At 48.4% G+C, this 22,574-nt stretch overlaps 1 protein-coding gene across 1 annotated transcript in view; it reads right to left on the bottom strand.

Annotated features, from left to right (window-relative positions):
• LRGUK (leucine rich repeats and guanylate kinase domain containing) overlaps positions 1 to 22,574 on the bottom strand; it is a 157,061-nt gene that overhangs the window by 96,628 nt on the left and 37,859 nt on the right. The window contains exons 3-5 of the mRNA XM_075342608.1: positions 1,829 to 1,910; positions 1,089 to 1,189; positions 847 to 928 (exon numbers count right to left, since the gene is read on the bottom strand). Coding sequence (XP_075198723.1) covers positions 847 to 928; positions 1,089 to 1,189; positions 1,829 to 1,910 — 265 coding nt within the window. The remainder of the gene's footprint in view (positions 1 to 846; positions 929 to 1,088; positions 1,190 to 1,828; positions 1,911 to 22,574) is intronic.

Raw genomic sequence — 22,574 nt, 5'->3', positions numbered from 1 at the left:
CAAGATCTCATCTGTGTACGCACTGCCTCCGACCCATTGATCTCCCAGCACCGAGGCTAAGTAAAATGGCGCCCGGAGGTGGCACATGCGCAGATGAGATAGCTCAATCTGCGCATGCGCTGACTCTGGGCACCATTTCTTTGAAGCCCGCACTGACGACAATTTCTGGATGTTGCTTGCCTCACAGCGCCCGCAGCAAGGATCTGGGACACCCACCGCACCGCCTGCAGCAGTGCCCTACTCCATCACTGCCCCTGTCTCCTGTGACCCCATTCCACCACCACTGACGCTCCACCAAACCCCCCACCCTCTTTCCCGGTAAGACACCACCGGATCATAAAACAGACCCCTTTTTTTCCTCTAAATGTAGGGTGCGTCTTATTATCCAGTGCGTCTTATAAATCGGAAAATATGGTAAGTTTATAACTGTCCAGTTGTAAAAATATAGCTGAATTCATAGTATTGGGGTCTTGGGTTCAAATCCCACTAAGGACAACATCTGCAACGAGTTAAGGCCCCGTCACACACAGAGATAAATCTTTGGCAGATCTGTGGTTGCAGTGAAATCATGGACATATTGTTCTATTTGTACACAGCCACAAACCTGGCACTGATTGTCCACAATTTCACTGCAAGCACAGAGCTGCCGCAGATTTATCTCTGCGTGTGACAGGGCCTTTAGTATGTTCTCCCCGTGTTTGTGTGAGTTTCCTCTGGCTACTCTGGTTTCCTCCCACACTCTAAAGATACTGATAGGGAATATAGATTGTGAGCCCCGATGGGGACAGTGAATCAGTAAAGTGCTACCTAAGTAAATAAAATAAATAATAGTTACAAAAAGGATACTATTTAGTATGAGTGTTGTCAGAGCAGTGTGAGCTGATAAATCCTTCATACTGGTTATTTCATTGAATGACAGATCCACAACCTGCAAAGAGGTGTGACGAAAAACCATTATGTTATATAGACAAAATAACATAAAAATAAAATCAGAGATAGATAAATAGACAGACAACCAGATTGATCTCAATGGTACGGATACATGTCAGCAGATTGCAGACGTATTCCCTGCCCTGGATTGTGCTTACCATCAGATTCTTGGGGGGGATGAAGTCAAAGAACGTGCTCAGCTTATTCCTTGAGGCATTTAGCTCAGTCAAGTATGGCATGAAACTGACACAAGACAAATCTAGAGGAAAAAATGGAAGCACTCATAAACCCATGCCCATTTGCTGTATAAGTCACAGTTCTCTCTGTAGGTATGTCTACAACATGTTGAAAAGTGATTATTATGTCTTTTATGTCACCGCAAACACATTGAGAGAGATTTATAATAATTAGCAAAACGTAAAAGTGGGAGAGACCCTCACAGAAATAGATAAAGCTGGCAGCGGTCCATGGAAAAATGAGATCAGTAGTATAAGTGGTCGCCATTTCATCTGCAGCCAAAGAAACATGGTGAAGTGTTCCCTGATACATTACCTACAGTAATGGGGCTTAATAAGAGATCAATGACCATCTAATGAAACATTGTATTACTTTCTTTTTAAATAACATAAGTGCTCCCCTTGTAGGTCATAGAAAATAATTAGGAGGACCAGACGCAAGCAGATGATCAGGACAAGACCCATTATATGTTTCAAGTTTATGAAATGCCCTTCAAGCTTGTGTCTAGTGGAGAGAATTATTTCTTTCTTTTCAATTATTTAGTTTCTCACATACCACTCCATATGCCCCCATTCTTCAAGCTTGTTAATCATGAGGTCATATGACGTAACCGTTGCTGCAGTACTGGTTATGGCTCACTTTCTGCCCCTTAGATACATACCAGTGATTCCATTGCCAGACACATCTAACTTCTGTAGGTGGATGTAACTACAGAGAATCTGGATATCATCTAATTTACGATCCTGCAAGGATAAACATAACATATTACAAAAGGAAAATGTGAATATGAAAAAAACAGTTCCAATTTACAGGGTTATTCCCATGCTATGAAATTGGTATCGTTCTATACCAAGAAAATAAGCATATTTACAATGGGCTTTTTTAACTGCTTTCATTCCCCTACTATATTATAGTTACATAGGTTGAAAAAAAGACCTAGGTCCATCTAGTTCAACCTTCCTACATCAATTCTACATTTTGTCTCTTAAGGCCCCGTTAGATGCAACAACATCGCCAACGAGATATCGCTGGGGTCACGGAATTCGTGACGCACATCCGACGTCGTTAGCGATGTCGTTGAGTGTGACACCTACGAGCGACCGCTAACGATCCGAAAAACGGCAAAAATTGTTGATTGTTTACACGTCGTTCCTTTCCCAAATATCGTTGCTCATTTTGGACGCAGGTTGTTCGTCGTTCCTGAGGCAACACACATCGCTACGTGTGACACCCCAGGAACGAGGAACAATATCGTACCTGCGTCCTCCGGCAACGAGGTGAGCGTGACGTTAATGCGGCTGCTGTCCGCCCTTCCGCTTCTATTGGTGGCCCGCTGTGTGACGTCGCACGAACCTCCCCCTTAAAAAAAGAGATTGTTTTCCAGCCACAGCGATGTCGTTAGGAAGGTATGTGCGTGTGACGCGTACTACCGATATTGTTCGCCACGGGCAGTGATTTGCCCATGACGCACGCACGACGGGGGTGGGTGCGATCGCTAGCGACATTGCTAGCAAAGTCACAGCGTGTAAAGCGGCCTTTAGTCACTTATAACCAACAATGTTGTATGTACTGAGGAAATCATCCAGCTCTTTTTTAAAAGCTGTTATAGTGACTGCCATTACTACCTCTTGTGGTAGGGCATTCCACAGTCTGACTGCTCTAACTGTAAAGAACCCTTTCCTACTTAGGTGCCGGAATCGCTTTTCTTCCACTTGCAGTGAATGCCCTCTGGTCCTTAGGGGTACTTTGCACGCTGCGACATCGCAGGCCGATGCTGCGATGCCGAGCGCGATAGTACCCGCCCCCGTCGCAGCAGCGATATCCTTGTGATAGCTGCCGTAGCGAACATTATCGCTACGGCAGCTTCACATGGACTCACCTGTCCTGCGACCGTCGCTCTGGCCGGCGACCCGCCTCCTTGTTAAGGGGGCGGGTCGTGCGGCGTCATAGCGACGTCACACGCCAGGCGGCCAATCGGAGCGGAGGGGCGGAGATGAGTGGGATGTAAACATCCCGCCCACCTCCTTCCTTCCGCATATCCTACGGAAGCCGCAGTGACGCCGGTAGGAGATGTTCCTCGCTCCTGTAGCTTCACACACAGCGATGGAACAACAGGAACGAGGAGCGAGGAACAACATCGGACTGTCGCATCAGCGTAATCATGGATTACGCCGACACTGCACCGATGATACGATTACGTCGCTTTTGCGCTCGTTAATCGTATCATCGAGCCTTTACACACTGCGATGTCGCATGCGATGCCGGAAGTGCGTCATTTTCAATTTGACCCCACCGACATCGCACCTGCGATGTCGTAGTGTGCAAAGCCCGCCTTAGTGTTGTCTTTGGAAGAAATAAGTCATGTGCCAGTCCTTTATATTGACCACACATGTATTTATTCATATAAATGAGATCTCCTCTGAGACGTCTTTTTTCTAAGCTAAACATATCTAACTTTTTCAACCTCTCATCATCTGGGAGGCCTTCCATTCCTTGTAGTAGGACTAGATGGTCAGTGGGGACAATATGCTTTTGCCAATCTCTTGGCCTTAACTCTTAGGGCCGCTTTAAACGCGACGACATCGCTAAAGCGATGTCGTTGGGGTCACGGAATTTGTGACGCACATCCGGCCGCGTTAGCGATGTTGTTGCGTATGACACCTATGAGCGATTTTGAATCGTTGCAAAAACGTTCAAAATCGCTAATCGGTGACATGGGGTTCCATTCCCAATTATTGTTGCAGCTGCAGGTACGATGTTGTTTGTCGTTCCTGCGGCAGCACACATTGCTATGTGTGACTCCGCAGGAACGAGGAACCTCACCTTACCTGCGTCCACCGGCAATGCGGAAGGAGGTGGGCAGGATGTTACGTCCCGCTCATCTTCGCCCCTCCGCTTCTATTGGCCGGCCGCTTAGTGACATTGTGGTGACGCCGAACGCACCTCCCCCTTGAGGGAGGGATTGTTCGGCAATCACAGCGACGTCGCTGAACAGGTATGTGCGTGTGACGCTGCCGTAGCGATAATGTTCGCTACAGCAGCGATTACCACATATCGGCCGTACGACGGGGGTGGGTGCTATCGCGCTCGACATCGCCAGCAAATGCTAGCGATGTCGCAGCCTGTAAAGCGGCCCTTAGTTAACTCTTCAGCCTGGGATGTAACAAATGCGCATACTTGGCCAGGCTTTGATTCTTTGGGGGGGTGCATTTAAGATAAAAGCTCCTATAGCAAAAATATATTGCAGAAAATAATATAATAACTGACAAACAGCATGGATTCGTGGAAGATAAGTCGTGTCTAACCAACCTGTTGGGGTTCTATGAGGGGGTAAGTGCAAACCTGGATATTGGTAATGCAGCTGATGTGATTTATTTGGACTTTGCAAAGGGATTTGATACTGTACCACATAATAGCCTTATACTAAAGCTCCAGAAGCAAGGACTAGGGGAAAATATATGCAACTGGGTAAGGAATTGGCTAAAAGATAGGAAACAAAGAGTAGTCATAAATTGTACATTCTCTAAATGGGCTATAGTCAGCAGTGGGGTGCCGCAGGGATCTGTGCTAGGACCGATTCTTTTTAAGATCTTTATTAATGACCTTGTGGATGGGATTGATAGTAAGGTGTCAGTCTTTGCTGACACCAAACTATGTAGGATATTAAAAACAGACCTTGATAGTACAATATTACAAAAAGATCTGGATAAGATGTCAGAATGGGCAGACACTTGGCAAATGAGATTTAATGTTGATAAATATAGAGTAATGCACCTAGGACGGAGTAATCCTATAGCTGCATATACATTAAATGGAAGTAAACTCGGGACTACAGAACAGGAGAAGGACTTGGGTATTCTTATTACAAATAAGCTGAGCAGCAGCACTCAATGTCAGGCAGCAGCTGCAAAAGCAAACAAGATTTTAGGGTATATAAAAAGAGAGATTAGATCCCGTGATCCCAACGTATTGTTTCCCCTCTATAAATTACTTGTAAGGCCACATCTGGAATATGGGATCCAGTTATGGGCTCCACATTTTAAAAAGGAGATTCAGAAGTTAGAGTCAGTTAAAAGGTGGCTAACTAGACTACAAGGGGGTAGTCATGACTGTCCTGTATTTTTATTTGCAACTTTTCTAAATAAATTTGGATATTTTATATGAACTACTTCCAGCTGGTTCCTTACAAGCGCCGGATCTATATTCTTGTTTGTTTTCATCTTAGATGCACACCCCCAAAAAAATCAAAGCCTAGACAAGTATGCACATTTGTTACACCCCAGGCTGAAGAGTTACAGTGCCTACAAGTAGTATTCAACCCCCTGCAGATTTAGCAGGTTTACACATTCGGAATTAACTTGGCATTGTGACATTTGGACTGTAGATCAGCCTGGAAGTGTGAAATGCACTGCAGCAAAAAAGAATGTTATTTCTTTATTTTTTTTTTTAAATTGTGAAAAGTTTATTCAGAGGGTCATTTATTATTCAACCCCTCAAACCACAAGAATTCTGTTTGGTTCCCCTAAAGTATTAAGAAGTATTTCAGGCACAAAGAACAATGAGCTTCACATGTTTGGATTAATTATCTCTTTTTCCAGCCTTTTCTGACTAATTAAGACCCTCCACAAACTTGTGAACAGCACTCATACTTGGTCAACATGGGAAAGACAAAGGAGCATTCCAAGGCCATCAGAGACAAGATCATGGAGGGTCACAAGGCTGGCAAGGGGTACAAAACCCTTTCCAAGGAGTTGGGCCTACCTGTCTCCACTGTTGGGAGCATCATCCGGAAGTGGAAGGCTTATGGAACTACTGTTAGCCTTCCACGGCCTGGACAGCCTTTGAAAGTTTCCACCCGTGCCGAGGCCAGGCTTGTCCGAAGAGTCAAGGCTAACCCAAGGACAACAAGGAAGGAGCTCCGGGAAGATCTCATGGCAGTGGGGACATTGGTTTCAGTCAATACCATAAGTAACGTACTCCACCGCAATGGTCTCCGTTCCAGACGAGCCCGTAAGGTACCTTTACTTTCAAAGCGTCATGTCAAGGCTCGTCTACAGTTTGCTCATGATCACTTGGAGGACTCTGAGACAGACTGGCTCAAGGTTCTCTGGTCTGATGAGACCAAGATCGAGATCTTTGGTGCCAACCACACACGTGACGTTTGGAGACTGGATGGCACTGCATACGACCCCAAGAATACCATCCCTACAGTCAAGCATGGTGGTAGCAGCATCATGCTGTGGGGCTGTTTCTCAGCCAAGGGGCCTGGCGATCTGGTCCGCATCCATGGGAAGATGGATAGCACGGCCTACCTGGAGATTTTGGCCAAGAACCTCCGCTCCTCCATCAAGGATCTTAAGATGGGTCGTCATTTCATCTTCCAACAAGACAACGACCCAAAGCACACAGCCAAGAAAACCAAGGCCTGGTTCAAGAGGGAAAAAATCAAGGTGTTGCAGTGGCCTAGTCAGTCTCCTGACCTTAACCCAATTGAAAACTTGTGGAAGGAGCTCAAGATTAAAGTCCACATGAGACACCCAAAGAACCTAGATAACTTGGAGAAGATCTGCATGGAGGAGTGGGCCAAGATAACTCCAGAGACCTGTGCCGGCCTGATCAGGTCTTATAAAAGACGATTATTAGCTGTAATTGCAAACAAGGGTTTTTCCACAAAATATTAAACCTAGGGGTTGAATAATAATTGACCCACGCTTTTATGTTGAAAATTTATTAAAATTTAACTGAGCAACATAACTTGTTGGTTTGTAAGATTTATGCAAAAATCCTGCTCTTGTTTGAAGTTTGCAGGCTCTAACTTATTTGCATCTTATCAAACCTGCTAAATCTGCAGGGGGTTGACTACTACTTGTAGGCACTGTAACTCTTAATATACCAGTCACTTTTGTTAGTTGCTCACATCCTCCTCCTTCTTAGCGCCTGACGGAGCTGCTATTATCAGTCCTGCAAAATCACCAGCCCCAGCATGACTATTAGGTTGCAGAGGTCACATGACACAACAATGTTGTAACCCAAACATGGCAGGAACCACATAATCGCAGATTGTAATCCTGAAGTAATTAAGTAAGGGATGTGTAGTAGTGGACAACCAATTTAATTATGTCAAGCTAAAAAAAGGTAAACCTGACTTTTCATCCATGACTAAGCAGATGTATGGCTACTGACCTGCTGTATATTATAATTTTTCAATACCTGTCGACCATGCAAAGAAAATGAACAGCTATTTCATACTATGTGGTGCCAATCTACTTTTTTGATATATTAAGCAGATGCATTAATTTTTCTGCCTTATAGGTACCACTGCCGTATTATCGGGTCCTATTTTCTGACACCTACACGGTCATCACTTCATTGTGTTCCACGGTCAGTAAATCATAGTATACAGAATAGCCTCCACAAGGAACAAACCATTCTCATAATAGCCAAACCAGACATGAAGCTGCATACAACTGATTTTGAGTACTTGTCCCTCATTAGTACACAGCAGGGTACTGGTTGATGGATGAGATGTCCTGATAGAGCTCTGGGGGTACTGGTTCCCACTGATGAGATTCAGCTGGTGTATTTGGGTGTCTGGTTTGGCTTATAAGTGTTCTTTTTCTTTCTTTTGGAGCTAGTTTTCTTCTACGTCTGAAAGCAGCATTGTCCATAACACCAGCCAAATCTTATTCATGCGAGTAAATCTTAGGAAGGGAATATTTCTTCCTTGTCATCCAAATCACTAAACATAGCCATACTTATATGGCAAATATTATTAATATCAGTGATTACATTTTGATTTCTAATGTATTCATTTTGTTATGCTCATACCCCAAATCTTCAGAAAGATGCCTAAAGGCCCCGTCACACACAGAGATAAATCTTTGGCAGATCTGTGGTTGCAGTGAAATCATGGACATATTGTTCCATTTGTACGCAGCCACAAACCTGGCACTGATTGTCCACAATGTCACTGCAACCACAGATCTGCCGCAGATTTATTTCTGTGTGTAAAGTGGCCTTTAAAGGGAACCTGTCAGGTGCAATATGCACGCACAACCACGAGCAGTATTGGGTGCATATTGCTAACCCTGCCTAGCAGTCCCAGCCTATAGCAGCATATATAAAGAGATCTTTAGAAAACTTATTTCTAAAGATCTTTTATCATATGCTACTGAGCGCGGGGACTAGTCGCAAAGGCGTTAGTTCCTGCACTCATTCCTCCCTCTTAGCATGTTAACATGCCCACAGGGGTGTGCTAACATGCTATTCAATGCCCACTGCCTAGTGTCATCATCAGCAGTGACACCAGGGCTGTATTTTGCCTTCATGCTGCCCTATGCACTTTAAGTGGTCGCGCCCCTTATTGACAATATAAAACTGAGTTTTCGCACACGACATCTGTTTAAGGCTATGTGCGCACTAGAAATGTGAAGTTTCTCAAGAAAATTTCTTGAGAAACTTCTGCCAGTGAAAGATTTCCGGACCTGCGGAAAAAATCCGCACCAAATCCGCATGCGTTTTTGCCGCGGATTTGCCGCGGATTTGCCGCGAATTTGCCGCGAATTTGCCGCGGATTTACCGCGGATTTACCGCAGGTTTGTCCCTGCAATAAATAATAAAGATAATCGATAGACAGATAATGGATAGAGGGAAAGATGGATAGATGAATAGATAGATAGATAGATAGATAGATAGAGGGATAGATAGATGAATAGATAGATAGATAGAGGGATAGATAGATAGATGAATAGATAGATAGAGGGATAGATGGATAGATAGATAGATAGATGAATAGATAGATAGAGGGATAGATGGATAGATAGATAGATAGATAGATAGATAGATAGATAGAGGGATAGATGGATAGATAGATAGATAGATAGATAGATAGATAGAGGGATAGATAGATAGATAGATAGATAGAGGGATAGATAGATAGATAGATAGATAGAGGGATAGATAGATAGATAGATAGATAGATAGATAGATAGATAGATAGATAGATAGATAGATAGATAGATAGAGGGATAGATAGATAGATAGATAGATAGAGGGATAGATAGATAGATAGATAGATAGATGAGAAAAACCTATATCATGTTCCACCTCCCTGCATTTTCTAAGCTGGCACCCTTTAGTGACTTTCATGTGGCACTACTTTCACACCTCCGGTTTTTGCTATGCGGCACAATCCGGCACTTTGCATGAAAATCGCAACCGTTTTTTTTTGCTGCCGGTTGCGATTTTCCTGCATAGACTTTAATTAGTGCCGCATTGTGCCGCATGGCCTTGCGTTCCGTCCGTTTTTTGCCGCATGCGGCAGATGTAGCCGATGCGGCGGCCGGATGGAACGTTGCCTGGCACGTTTTTTCGTGCGGCAAAAAAAACCGCATCGCGCCGCATTCGGCCGATGCGGCACATTTTTCAATACATGCCTATGGCGGCCGGATGCGGCGCGATGCGGCAATAACCACATCCGGCCGCCGCATGCGGTTTTTGCCACTGCGCATGCTCAGTAGCATGCCGCAAGCGGCAAAAACCGGACTGGCCGCAAAGGAAAAACCTATGCAAAGGATGCGGTGTTTTCACCGCATCCGTTGCATAGCTTGCATAGCCGGATTGAGCCGCAGAGCTCAAGCCGGATGTGTGAAAGTAGCCTAAAGGGTGCTTAGCCTTGTATTTAGCCATAAAATAAATAAATAATTAAAAAAAAATGACGTGAGGTCCCCCCATTTTTTGTAGCCAGCTAGGGTAAAGCAGACGGCTGCAGCCTGCAGACCACCGCTGGCAGCTTCACCTTGGCTGATAATCCAAAACAGTGGGCACCCCACGCTGTTATTTTAAATTATATAAATAATTTAAAACAAAAAACGTGGGGTCCCCCCCATATTGGATCACCAGCCAAGGTAAAGCGGACAGCTGGGGTCTGATATTCTCAGACTAGGGAGGTCCACTGTTATTGGACACTCCCCAGCCTAAAAATAGCAGGCCGCAGCCGCCCCAGAAGTGGCGCATCCATTAGACGTGCCAATCCTGGCGCTTTGCCCCAGCTCATCCCGCGCCCTGGTGCGTTGGCAAACGGGGTAATATATGGGGTTGATGCCAGATGTGTAATGTCACCTGGCATCAAGCCCTGGGGTTGGTGAGGTCAGGCGTCTATCAGATACCCGACATCACCAACCCAGTCAGTAATAATTAAAAAATAGACAACAAAAAAAGTTTTATTTGAAAAAACACTCCCCAAAACATTCCCTCTTTAACCAATTTATTGAAAAGAGCACAATCAATTCCACGTCCGGCGTAATCCAATAAGGGGGGGGGGGGGGGGCACGGCGATCCATACCATAGTCGCTGTCCCAGTCAGTGAAAAACAGAATGTTCCCCATTGGCTGGGAGAGCAATGCAGTGACCTGAGCTAACATCAATAGGTCAGCTCAGGTCACTGCAGGGGATGACGAGCGCTGCCATCAGGAGCATAGATGAGATCATTACCTTCTGTGATCATCTCCTGTACTGCTGACGTCAGCGCTGTCACTGACTTATCGCGAGAGCCCGTGACGTCACCGCTAGTGACAGTCTCGGGCCGCTCGCGAGTCGGCCCTAGACAGCAGTGACCGCGGTGACGTCAGGAGGCAGGAGATCGTCACAGCAGGTAATGATCTCACCTCCTGACAGCAGCGATCGTCATCCCCGCGGCTCCCAGCACTGCAGGATGTCCGTGTCTGCCTGCGCTGCCGCGTGACAGGCTGCTGACACTGCGGGCAGACACTGACACCCTGCAGTGCAGGCAGCCGCGAGGCCGGAGCAGGACACACACTGCACAGACACCTGGAGGTCGCACGGAAGTGCTTCTGTGCGGCGTCCAGGGAGTGCGACGTGTGTTTCCTCTGCTCCTCTTCCTGGCATAATGACATCGCTTCCTGCAAAACCGCAGGCAGCGATGGGCATTACCGCAGGTAAATCGCGGCTATTCCGGTGGTATACCGCACATCATTGCTACCTGCGGAATACCCCCGGAATACCGCAGGTACCTGCGGAAATTAATGGACATGCACATTTTCTCAAGAAAGTTTCTCGAGAAAATTTTCTCAAGAAATTTTCTTGAGAAAAATCCGCACAGTGCGCACAGCTATTTTTTTTTCTCATTGAATTTCATGGGAAATGTCTGCACAAAGATTGCAGACATTTCTCAAGAAATTTCCGGGGCAAATCCGCGGGTAAATCCGCGGGAAAAACGGTCTAGTGCGCACATAGCCTAAGGCAGATCTACTCTGTAAAACACTTTAAAAAGTATCAATGAGAAACGAAGGGCACTAACCCCCCCCCCCAATGGGGATAACCACAGGCACATCAAAACATAGCATGAGTATAAAATATTTCCACCATCCCCACTTATATAGTGTGACTGTGAAACTGCCCCTAATAAACTAAAACACTGCCCTCCCTTATAAATTATATCCACCACACCTTCCTCAATTATGAAATATGATCTGCACATTGACCTCACATCATGCTGCCCCCTCCTCACAGTGTCCCATGCATGCTGCCCCCTCCTCACAGTGTCCCATGCATGCTGCCCCCTCCTCACAGTGTCCCATGCATGCTGCCCCCTCCTCACAATGTCCCATGCATGCTGCCCCCTCCTCACAATGTCCCATGCATGCTGCTCCCTCCTCACAATGTCCCATGCATGCTGCCCCCTCCTCACAGTGTCCCATGCATGCTGCCCCCTCCTCACAATGTCCCATGCATGCTGCTCCCTCCTCACAATGTCCCATGCATGCTGCCCCCTCCTCACAGTGTCCCATGCATGCTGCCCCCTCCTCACAATGTCCCATGCATGCTGCCCCCTCCTCACAATGTCCCATGCATGCTGCTCCCTCCTCACAATGTCCCATGCATGCTGCCCCCTCCTCACAGTGTCCCATGCATGCTGCCCCCTCCTCACAATGTCCCATGCATGCTGCTCCCTCCTCACAATGTCCCATGCATGCTGCCCCCTCCTCACAGTGTCCCATGCATGCTGCCCCCTCCTCACAATGTCCCATGCATGCTGCCCCCTCCTCACAATGTCCCATGCATGCTGCCCCCACCTCACAGTGTCCCATGCATGCTGCCCCCTCCTCAGTGTCCCAAGCATGCTGCCCCCTCCTCGGTGTCCCATGCATGCTGCCCCCTCCTCACAATGTCCCATGCATGCTGCCCCCTCCTCACAGTGTCCCATGCATGCTGCCCCCTCCTCACAGTGTCCCATGCATGCTGCCCCCTCCTCACAGTGTCCCATGCATGCTTCCTCCTCCTCACAGTGTCCCATGCATGCTGCCCCTCTCCATGAGCTCCTAATGCTGCCTTCCTCTTTTCCATAATGACACCTCCATGCTGCCCCACTCATCATACTAAGACCACCACACTAGCGCTTATGCTGAGACCCACACACACACACACACACACACCACACACACTACCCCACTCTTGATATTGACTCCCCCTACATTGTTCCACTCCATACTGAGCCCACACATGCTGCCCCTTCTCCATAATGAGCTCCCAATGCTGCCCCCCTCTTATTCTGAGTCCTTACACTCCCCCCCATCGATATTGTCATTGCTCTATCCCTCAACCCTTGTTCTCTGTCTCTAGCATTGGCCCCTCTCTCCCATTCCCCCAGCAGCAGCCTCTCTCCCCCCGCCTCCAGCAGCAGCCTCTCCCCCAGCATCAGCCTCTCTCCCCCCAGCCTCCCTCAGCATCAGCCTCCCTGCTCCCAGCTTACCCCAGCATCAGCCTCTCTCCTGCCAGCCTCCCCCAGCATGAGCCTCCTCAAGCATCAGCCTCTCTCCTCCCAGCCTCCCCCAGCATGAGCCTCCTCCAGCATCAGCCTCTCTCCTCCCAGCCTCCCCCAGCATCAGCCTCCCTGCTCCCAGCTTCCCCCAGCATCAGCCTCCCTCCTCCCAGCCTCCCCCAGCATCAGCCTCCCTCCTCCCCAGCCCCCCTCCTCCAAGCCTCCCCCAGCATCAGCCTCCCAGCCTCCCTGAGCATCAGCCTCCCTCCTCCAAGCCTCCCCCTCCCAGCCTCCCCCCAGCATCAGCCTCTCTCCTCCCAGCATCAGCCTCCCTGCTCCCAGCTTCCCCCAGCATCAGCCTCCCTCCTCCCAGCCTCCCCCAGCATCAGCCTCCCTCTTCCCAGCCTCCCCCAGCATTAGCCACCCTCTTCCCAGCCTCCCCCAGCATCAGCCACCCTCCTCCCAGCCTCCCCCCCAGCCTCAGCCTCTCTCTCCCCCCAGCCTCCCCCCCAGCCTCAGCCTCTCTCTCCCCCCAGCCTCCCCCCCAGCCTCAGACTCTCTCTCCCCCCAGCCTCCCCCCCAGCCTCAGCCTCTCTCTCCCCCCAGCCTCCCCCCCAGCCTTAGCCTCTCTCTCCCCCCAGCCTCAGCCTCTCTCTCCCCCCAGCCTCCCCCCCAGCCTCAGCCTCTCTCTCCCCCCAGCCTCCCCCCCAGCCTCAGCCTCTCTCTCCCCCCCAGCCTCCCCCCCAGCCTCAGCCTCTCTCTCCCCCTAGCCTCCCCCCCAGCCTCAGCCTCTCTCTCCCCCCCAGCCTCCCCCCTAGCATCAGCCTCTCTCTCCCCCCAGCCTCTCTCTCCCCCCAGCCTCAGCCTCTCTCTCCCCCCAGCCTCTCTCTCCCCCCCAACCTCCCCCCCCAGCCTCTCTCTCCCCCCAGCCTCCCCCCAGCCTCTCTCTCCCCCCAGCCTCCCCCCAGCCTCTCTCTCCCCCCAGCCTCCCCCCCCCAGCCTCTCTCTCCCCCCAGCCTCCCCCCCAGCCTCTCTCTCCCCCCAGCCTCCCCCCCAGCCTCTCTCTCCCCCCAGCCTCCCCTCCAGCCTCTCTCTCCCCCCAGCCTCCCCCCCAGCCTCTCTCTCCCCCCAGCCTCCCCCCCAGCCTCTCTCTCCCCCCAGCCTCCCCCCCAGCCTCTCTCTCCCCCCAGCCTCCCCCCCAGCCTCTCTCTCCCCCCAGCCCCCCCCGCCTCTCTCTCCCCCCAGCCTCTCTCTCCCCCCAGCCTCCCCCCCAGCCTCTCTCTCCCCCCAGCCTCTCTCTCCCCCCAGCTTCCCCCCCAGCCTCTCTCTCCCCCCCAACCTCCCCCCCAGCCTCTCTCTCCCCCCAGCCTCTCTCTCCCCCCAGCCTCTCTCTCCCCCCAGCCTCCCCCCCAGCCTCTCTCTCCCCCCAGCCTCCCCCCAGCCTCTCTCTCCCCCCAGCCTCCCCCCCAGCCTCTCTCTCCCCCCAGCCTCTCTCTCCCCCCAGCCTCCCCCCCAGCCTCTCTCTCCCCCCAGCCTCCCCCCCAGCCTCCCCCCCAGCCTCTCTCTCCCCCGAGCCTCCCCCCCAGCCTCTCTCTCCCACCAGCCTCCCCCCAGCCTCTCTCTCCCCCCAGCCTCTCTCTCCCCCCGCCTCTCTCTCCCCCCAGCCTCCCCCCCAGCCTCTCTCTCCCCCCAGCCTCCCCCCAGCCTCCCCCCCAGCCTCTCTCTCCCCCCAGCCTCCCTCTCCCCCCAGCCTCCCCCCCAGCCTCTCTCTCCCCGCAGCCTCCCCCCCCAGCCTCTCTCTCCCCCCAGCCTCTCTCCCCCCCAGCCTCTCTCTCCCCCCAGCCTCTTTCTCCCCCCAGCCTCTCTCTCCCCCCAGCCTCTCTCTCCCCCCAGCCTTTCTCCCCCAGCCTCAGCCTCTCTCTCTTCCCAGCCTCCCCCCAGCCTAAGCCTCTCTCTCTTCCCAGCCTCAGCCTCTCTCTCTCTTCCCAGACTCCCCCCAGCCTCAGCCTCTTTCTCTTCCCAGCCTCTCTCTCTTCCCAGCCTCCCCCCAGCCTCAGCCTCTCTCTCCCCCCAGCCTCCCCCCCAGCCTCAGCCTCTCTCTCGCCCCCAGCCTCCCCCCCAGCCTCAGCCTCTCTCTCCCCCCAGCCTCCCCCCCAGCCTCAGCCTCTCCCTCCCCCCAGCCTCCCCCCCAGCCTCAGCCTCTCTCTCCCCCCCAGCCTCCCCCCCCAGCCTCAGCCTCTCTCTCCCCCCAGCCTCAGCCTCTCTCTCCCCCCAGCCTCCCCCCCAGCCTCAGCCTCTCTCTCCCCCCAGCCTCCCCCCCAGCCTCAGCCTCTCTCTCCCCCCAGCCTCCCCCCCAGCCTCAGCCTCTCTCTCTTCCCAGCCTCCCTCTCTTCCCAGCCTCCCCCAGCCTCAGCCTCTCTCCCTCCAGCCTCCCCTTGCATGATTATAGTGGACAAAAAGAGGCATCGCAATTCGCAACGATCATCAACTAACCTGTAAGGTGCCCATACATTCTAGGCTCTGCCTTACCTGCTCCGGTGCCCGCCGCCCTGCTCTGGCTGGCTCCTCTTCTGGCTGGCTCCAGCTGCAGACGCGTCCTCCTCCGCGGCGTGTGTCATCTGCAGCATTGGACGCTGCAGCACGGGGCAGTGAGCTGATTGTCGTGCCCCGCGCGCCTCTGACCCCGGAAGTGCAGGCCATGGAACATCCGGGGTTAGTCAGCTCACTATGCCTGGCGCCCCCCGCAACGTGCCGCCCTAGGCACGGGACCACGGGTGCCTAGTGGCAAATACGGCCCTGAGTGACACGCGTACCTGTGTATTGTACCGCCTCACACACCAGGCTTAGGGTCAGTGCGCATGGATCAGAAGTCACTGCACTTCCAATCATGCGCACTAGACCTCTCTGAAGCCAGGACGCGTACACCCAGCTTCATACTGCGCATGACCAAAGTGCTGAGCATTCAAATCAGTGGACACAGGTATGCGCGTCACCACTGGTGATGTTGTATTGAATAGCATTTTAGGACGCCCCTGTGGGCATGCTACCATGCTAAGAATGCGGAATGAGCGCAGGAACTAACGCCCTTGTGACTAGTCCATGGCCTCATTAGCATATGATAAAAGATCTTTACAATTCCTTTTTTTTTTTTTTAAGATCTCTTTATCTATGCTACTAGATACAGGGACAGTTAGGCAGGGATTAGCAATATGCACCCAGAACTGCTCATGGTTATGGGTGCATATTGCACCTGACAGGTTCACTTTAAACCTTAATTTTATTAACATCTGATAGTCATGCTTTCTGTTGCCTTACTAAAATACTTGATTTATAGCTCAAAGAAAATGTAACTACTTGTTAATCTTTTTTGAAATGAAACAAAACACAACATATATTTAAGAATGTACAATATTTTTAAGTGAGAGTTGTACAATGACATTAACATTCCTCACTTGGTCCCTACTGAGAAGAAATATTCCCTGGTGGTGATCTCTGAGGCTTGAAAGTACATTTATTTTATGCCTTATATAATTCCACAACGCTTTACAGACATCAGATAAATGATACCTCTCTATTTTCAATGTAACAATCACAGCTTCTTATGTCCTATGATTCCATGAGTATTTTTATGTCCCCGGTGGACAGTGGTTTGGAACAGACCGGGGTAACGTCATGTACAAAGCCACGTTTATCAGAATTCATATTTGTATTGTCCCACGAACAAACTACTTATTCAGATTTAAATCAATAGATCTTGGAATAATATTACGTTCCACAATTGGATGTGTATAAAAATTGTTCCTGTGCTGAAAAAATCTTCACCTATGCCCTGCTGTGTACTGTGTCATGGCTGTGTCTATCTGTACAGGAACATTGTCTGATCATACCAGAGCTCTTGGGCCGGAGAGGAAGCAAAAGAGTATACAAACAGGGCATTGCAGCTGATTCATTCTGTGAGGTAAAACATTTCCCTGATTGTTTTAAACCCCTTCAAGACATATGACATAAGTTTATGTCATAGGGGTTTACAAGCTATGACGTAAAATTACATAAAGGCGATCGCGCGGTCAACGGGGCTGTACTCACGCGATTGCCGCCAGGAGCTTGCCGTAAGTGATAGCCGAGATCTGGCTGTCACAGCCAGGGACAGTCCCCACACCACCCCTGGCTTTTTAACCCCTGATTGCTGCAATCAATAGCAATTGCAGCATTTAGAGGGCATGCACTCCTATCTCACATGATAAAGATCCCTGCGACGTAATCATACGGGTCTTCTAGTTGCCATGGCAATCAGAGGTCTTGATGACGACCTCTGGATCAGCCAGCTATGGCAAGTGTCTTCGCCATGCCAGGAGCAGGCCTTGTTCACATACTGCGGTTTTACCTGTGGTTTTTTTGCGGTTTGCTGCAGAAATTTCTGCAGAAAATGGTTGTAACCTTTCTGCAGACATTCCCCAGCAAAACCTATGAAAAAAAAAATTAGATTTGCGCACACTGCGTTTTTTTTCTCAAGAACATTCTTTCTGCAGAATTTCTTCAGAAAAAGAATGTGCATGTCATAGATAATGGTAAAAGACCGCAGGGACCAACCTGCGGAAAAACCGCACCAAAACGCATAAAAAACGTACAAAACCGTGGTAAAACCGCATGCGGTTTTCGGTGCCTTTTTTTACCGCAAGTGCGGTAATCTTTCAGACTCTCAAGAAATTTCTTGTGAAAAATCCTTTTCTAGTGTGAACAAAGCCTAAGGGCGGCTTTGCACACTACGACATCGCAGGTGCGATGTCGGTGGGGTCAAATTGAAAGTGACGCACATCCGGCATCGCATGCGATATCGTAGTGTGTAAAGCCTTGATGATACGATTAACGAACGCAAAATCGTCGTAATCGTATCATCGTTGCAGCGTCGGCGTAATCCATAATTACGCTGACGCGACGGTCCGATGTTGTTCCTCGCTCCTGCGGCAGCACACATCGCTGTCTGTGAAGTCGCAGGAGCGAGGAACATCTCCTACCGGCGTCACCGCGGCTTCCGTAGGATATGCGGAAGGAAGGAGCTGGGCAGGATGTTTACATCCTGCTCATCTCCGCCCCTCCGCTCCTATTGGCCGCCTGCCGTGTGACGTCGCTGTGACGCCGCACGACCCGCCCCCTTAGGAAGGAGGCGGGTCGCCGGCCAGAGCGACGGTCGCAGGGCAGGTGAGTGCGTGTGAAGCTGGCGTAGCGAGTTTTCGCTACGCCAGCTATCACACGATATCGTACCTGCGACGGGGGCGGGCACTATCGCGTGCGACATCGCAGCATCGGCCTGCGATGTCGCAACGTGCAAATCCCGCCTAAGACTCTTTTGTTCAGAATAAGGCTGACAGGTATAATGTATTTTCAATGCTTCTTCATTGCAATACACTATACCAGCAATCAGAGTAATAAAAGTTAATGTCCCATATAGAGACTAAATAAAAAAAAGTGAGAAAAAAAATAGTAAACATTTTTTTAAAAAAATCTGAAACTAAAGAACCAAAAAAAGGTGAAAAAAATATATATATTTAATAATAAATATATGTATATAATTATACCAATAATTATATATACATATATATATGTGTGTGTGTGTAATAAAAATAAATAAATTATATATATATATATATATATATATATATATATATATATATATATATATATATATAAGAACACAGGTTTGGTATTGCTAAGTCTGTCCGGAGCAACCCGGACTGTGAAACTGTAACACTAATTAAACCCCTTCAGTGAACAAACAAATAAAATAAAAATAAGTAGCAAAAACTATGTCTTTTCCTCATATAGCTGACAAAAAAAGTGGAATAATAAAACATGATCAAAAAGTCATATAAATAAAAATGGTATAGCTGAAAACGTAATTTTGTCCCGCAAAAAACAAACCGCCACACAGCTCCGTCAGGAAAAAATAAAAAAGCTATAGCTCTAAAAATACAGCAACACAAAAACATTTTTTTCCTATAAAATTGTTTTTATGGTGTAAAAGTGGCAAAACATAAAAAAAATATAAATGTGATATCGCTGTAATCGTATTGACCTGAAGAATAAAGTTGCCGTATCACTTTTATATGTTGAACAGCGTAAACAAAAAAACAAACAAACAAACAATTCCTTACTTGCTGTTTCTTCTTCTCCTCACAAGAAATGGAATAAAAAACGATCAAAAAATATTATGCGTCCCAAATTGGTACCAATAAGAACTCCAACTCATCCCACAAAAAACAAGACTTATCATAACTCTTTTGGCAGAAAAATAACAAAAAATATAGTTGGCAAAATTCAAGGATGCAAAAACCCTTTATTTTGTAAAAAAAAAACGTTTTCTGCATGATAGTAGCCAAACCTAAAAAAAAAACTATATAAATCTGGCATCACTGTAATTGTACTGATCTGAGAAATAAAGCCACCTAATTCCTTATACTGCAAGGTGAACGGTGTAAAAATAGTAAAAAAGCCAATTCTTCAACTGCTGTTGATTTGCTTATTCTGCCTCCCAAAGATCGGAGTAAAGGGTGCTTTACACGCTGCGATCTCGCTAGCAAGATCGCTAGCGAGCGTACCCGCCCCCGTCTGTTGTACGTCACGGGCAAATCGCTGCCCGTGGCGCACAACATTGCTTTTACCCGTCACACGGACTTACCTTCCCTGCGACGTCGCTGTGGCCGGCGAACCGCCTCCTTTCTAAGGGGGCGGTTCGTGCGACATGAAAGCGACGTCACACAGCAGCCGTCCAATAGAAGCGGAGGGGTGGAGATAAGCAGAACGAACATCCCGCCCACCTCCTTCCTTCCTCATTGCGGGCGGCCGCAGGTACAAGGTTGTTCCTCGTTCCTGCGGTGTCACATATAGCGATTTGGGCTGCAGCAGGAACGACAAACAACCTCGCTACTGACCAGACAACGATTTTTGGTAAATGAACGACGTATCACAGACCAACGATTTTTGCCTCTTTTGCGATCGTTTAAGGTCGCTCATAAGTTTTGCACGCTGCGACGTCGCTAACGACGCCGGATTTGCGTCACAAACACCGTGACCCCGACGATATATCGTTAGCGATGTCGCAGCGTGTAAATGGCCTTAAGGCTCAGCTCACATTTATCCTGTGCTCTACGCTGAGCACTTACACTAGGAATTGTATAAATATCTGGAAAATATGATTCAGTCAAAATTGCAGAAGGAGTCACCTTGACCTCCCGTCTCGCTTGTCATCTTGCAGTGTCCATATTTTTATGCATCTTTTTAGGCGTGCACAAAAGTGTGGTCAACAACAGTTCTGTGCACCTTTGAAAAGAATTACTGGACGGAGGGAGGCCAGTCAGAGTCAGAGTTCGGAGTAACTCTGCTGCCTCATTACAGTGAATGGAACTGACGGGGTTTCACCTGAATCACATATTTCGGAGATGTAGATGGAAACCCTGATGTCAGTGCTCAGCAAAAAGAACAGGATAAATGTGAACTGATCTAAAATGTTCTGTACCCCATTCAACTCAACCCAGAAAAAAATAAGTCCCTACTTAGGTTCGTCATCTGTTAACAGAAATATAGGGGGCATCCATGTTACTGGCAGCACAAAGACTTTATAAAAGTGCTATGGCTCCTCCCCAAAAAAGAAATCCCGCAAAATCTGCACTCCCAAAACCAAATGCCCCCTCCTTTCTCAGTCCCACAGTGTGACTAAACCATATTTAGCATTCACATGCTTAGCATTTCTGTAGTTAGGCATACCCGCTTAATTTATGGGTGTGTGTCTCCAAAAACACGAGCTAGGCACATCCTATGGGCACTACTGCGTATTGGGCACCACAATGGCATATTTGCAATTTTCACTTAGCAACATCCATTGCTGGTTGTTTCTGGAACAAGATCAAAGTGTGATCACTTGAGATAGATTTTGCTCTTCTGACACTAAAGGGTGCTTTACACGCTGTGACATCGCTAACAATTTATCGTCGGGGTCACGGTGTTTGTGACGCACATCCGGCGTCGTTAGCGACATCGCAGCGTGTGACACGTACGAGCGACCTTCAACGATCGCAAAAGTGGTAAAAACTCGTTGGTGTTGGAGAGGTCGTCCAAACACCAAATATCGTTGTCTGGTCAGTAGCGATGTTGTTCCTCGTTCCTGCAGTATCACACATCGCTATGTGTGACATCGCAGGAGCGACGAACATCTCCCTACCTCCATCCACCGGCAATGAGGAAGGAAGGAGGTGGGCGGCATGCTCCAGCTGATTATCTCCGCCCCTCCTCTGCTACTGGACGGCTGACATGTTCGTCACTGTTACGCCGCACAAACCGCCCCCTTAGAAAGGAGGCGGTTAGCCGGCAACAGCAACGTCGCAGAGAAGGTAAGTCCGTGTGACGGGTGTTAGCGCTGTTGTGCGCCACGGGCAGCGATTTGCCCGTGTCGCACAACCGATGGGGGCGGGTACGCTCGCTAGCGATATCGGTACTGATATCGCAGCGTGTAAAGTACCCTTTAGAAGTGCTGTATATGGAGTCCACAAAACAATCCACAAAAGTTTGAACTCAAAGAGTCAAATAGCACTCATTTCCTCCTGAGTATTGCCGTGTAGCTAATTAGTACAGCACAGCCACATATAGGGTATTGTTTCATTCAGCAGAAATTGTTATAAATTTTGGTGCCATTTTTACCAATTTTTCTCTGTGAAAAAGTAAAATTCTGGGGCTAAAACAAGATTTTTGTGGTAAAAATGTAATTATCTTCCTAGTGGTATAAACTTCTGGGACACATGTGTGGTGTCAGTATTTATGATGCATTTTCTCTTGTTACATTTGTGACAATGCTAAATTTAGAAAAAGATAAATGGCACTTCCTCTGTGCAGATATTTATGGAAGTCGGGGTGCACTTTAGGTTCCAAGGCCAAACGTTTCAATAAGTAAACAAGGCACTCCTGGGAATGATTGCAACGTGTATTTGCTAAATTTAGGGCTAAAACAAATTTTTTGTAGGAAAAATATTTTTTTTTTATATTCACAGCTCAACATTATAAAATTCTGTGAAGCACGTGGGGGTTCAAAGTGCTCACTACACATCTAAATAAGTTCCCTGAGGGGTCTAGTTTCCAAAATAGGATCACTTGTAGGGGAGCTCCACTGTTTAGACAAATCACAGGCTCTGCAAATTCGACATGACATTTGCTATTGATTCCAGCCAATTTTGCATTCTAAAATTCAAATGGCGCTCCATCCCTTCCGAGCCCTGCCATGCACCTAAACAATTTATTTTCATCACATATGAGGTATCATTGTACTCAAGAGAAATTGCACAATAAATTTTATGGGGCCCTTTTTCCTGTTACCCTTGAGAAAATGCATAATTTGGGGCTAAAACATTTTTTTTGGGAGGCAGGAGTAAAATTTCAATTTTTTTCTTTCACATTGCTTTATCTCCTGTGACGGAGACCTGAAGGGTTAATAAGCTTCTTGAATGTGGTTTTAAGCAGTTTGAGGGTTGTAGTTTTTAGAACAGTGTCACTTTTGGGTATTTTCTGTCACCTAGGCCCCTTCAAATGTGATGTAGTCCCTAAAAAAATGGTTTTGTAAATTTTGTTGGAAAAATGAGAAATT

Source organism: Anomaloglossus baeobatrachus, chromosome 4, assembly GCF_048569485.1.
Source record: "Anomaloglossus baeobatrachus isolate aAnoBae1 chromosome 4, aAnoBae1.hap1, whole genome shotgun sequence".
NCBI lineage: Eukaryota > Metazoa > Chordata > Amphibia > Anura > Aromobatidae > Anomaloglossus > Anomaloglossus baeobatrachus.
The sequence above is the reverse complement of the archived record's forward strand: the minus strand, read 5'-3'. Positions and strand labels throughout refer to the sequence as shown.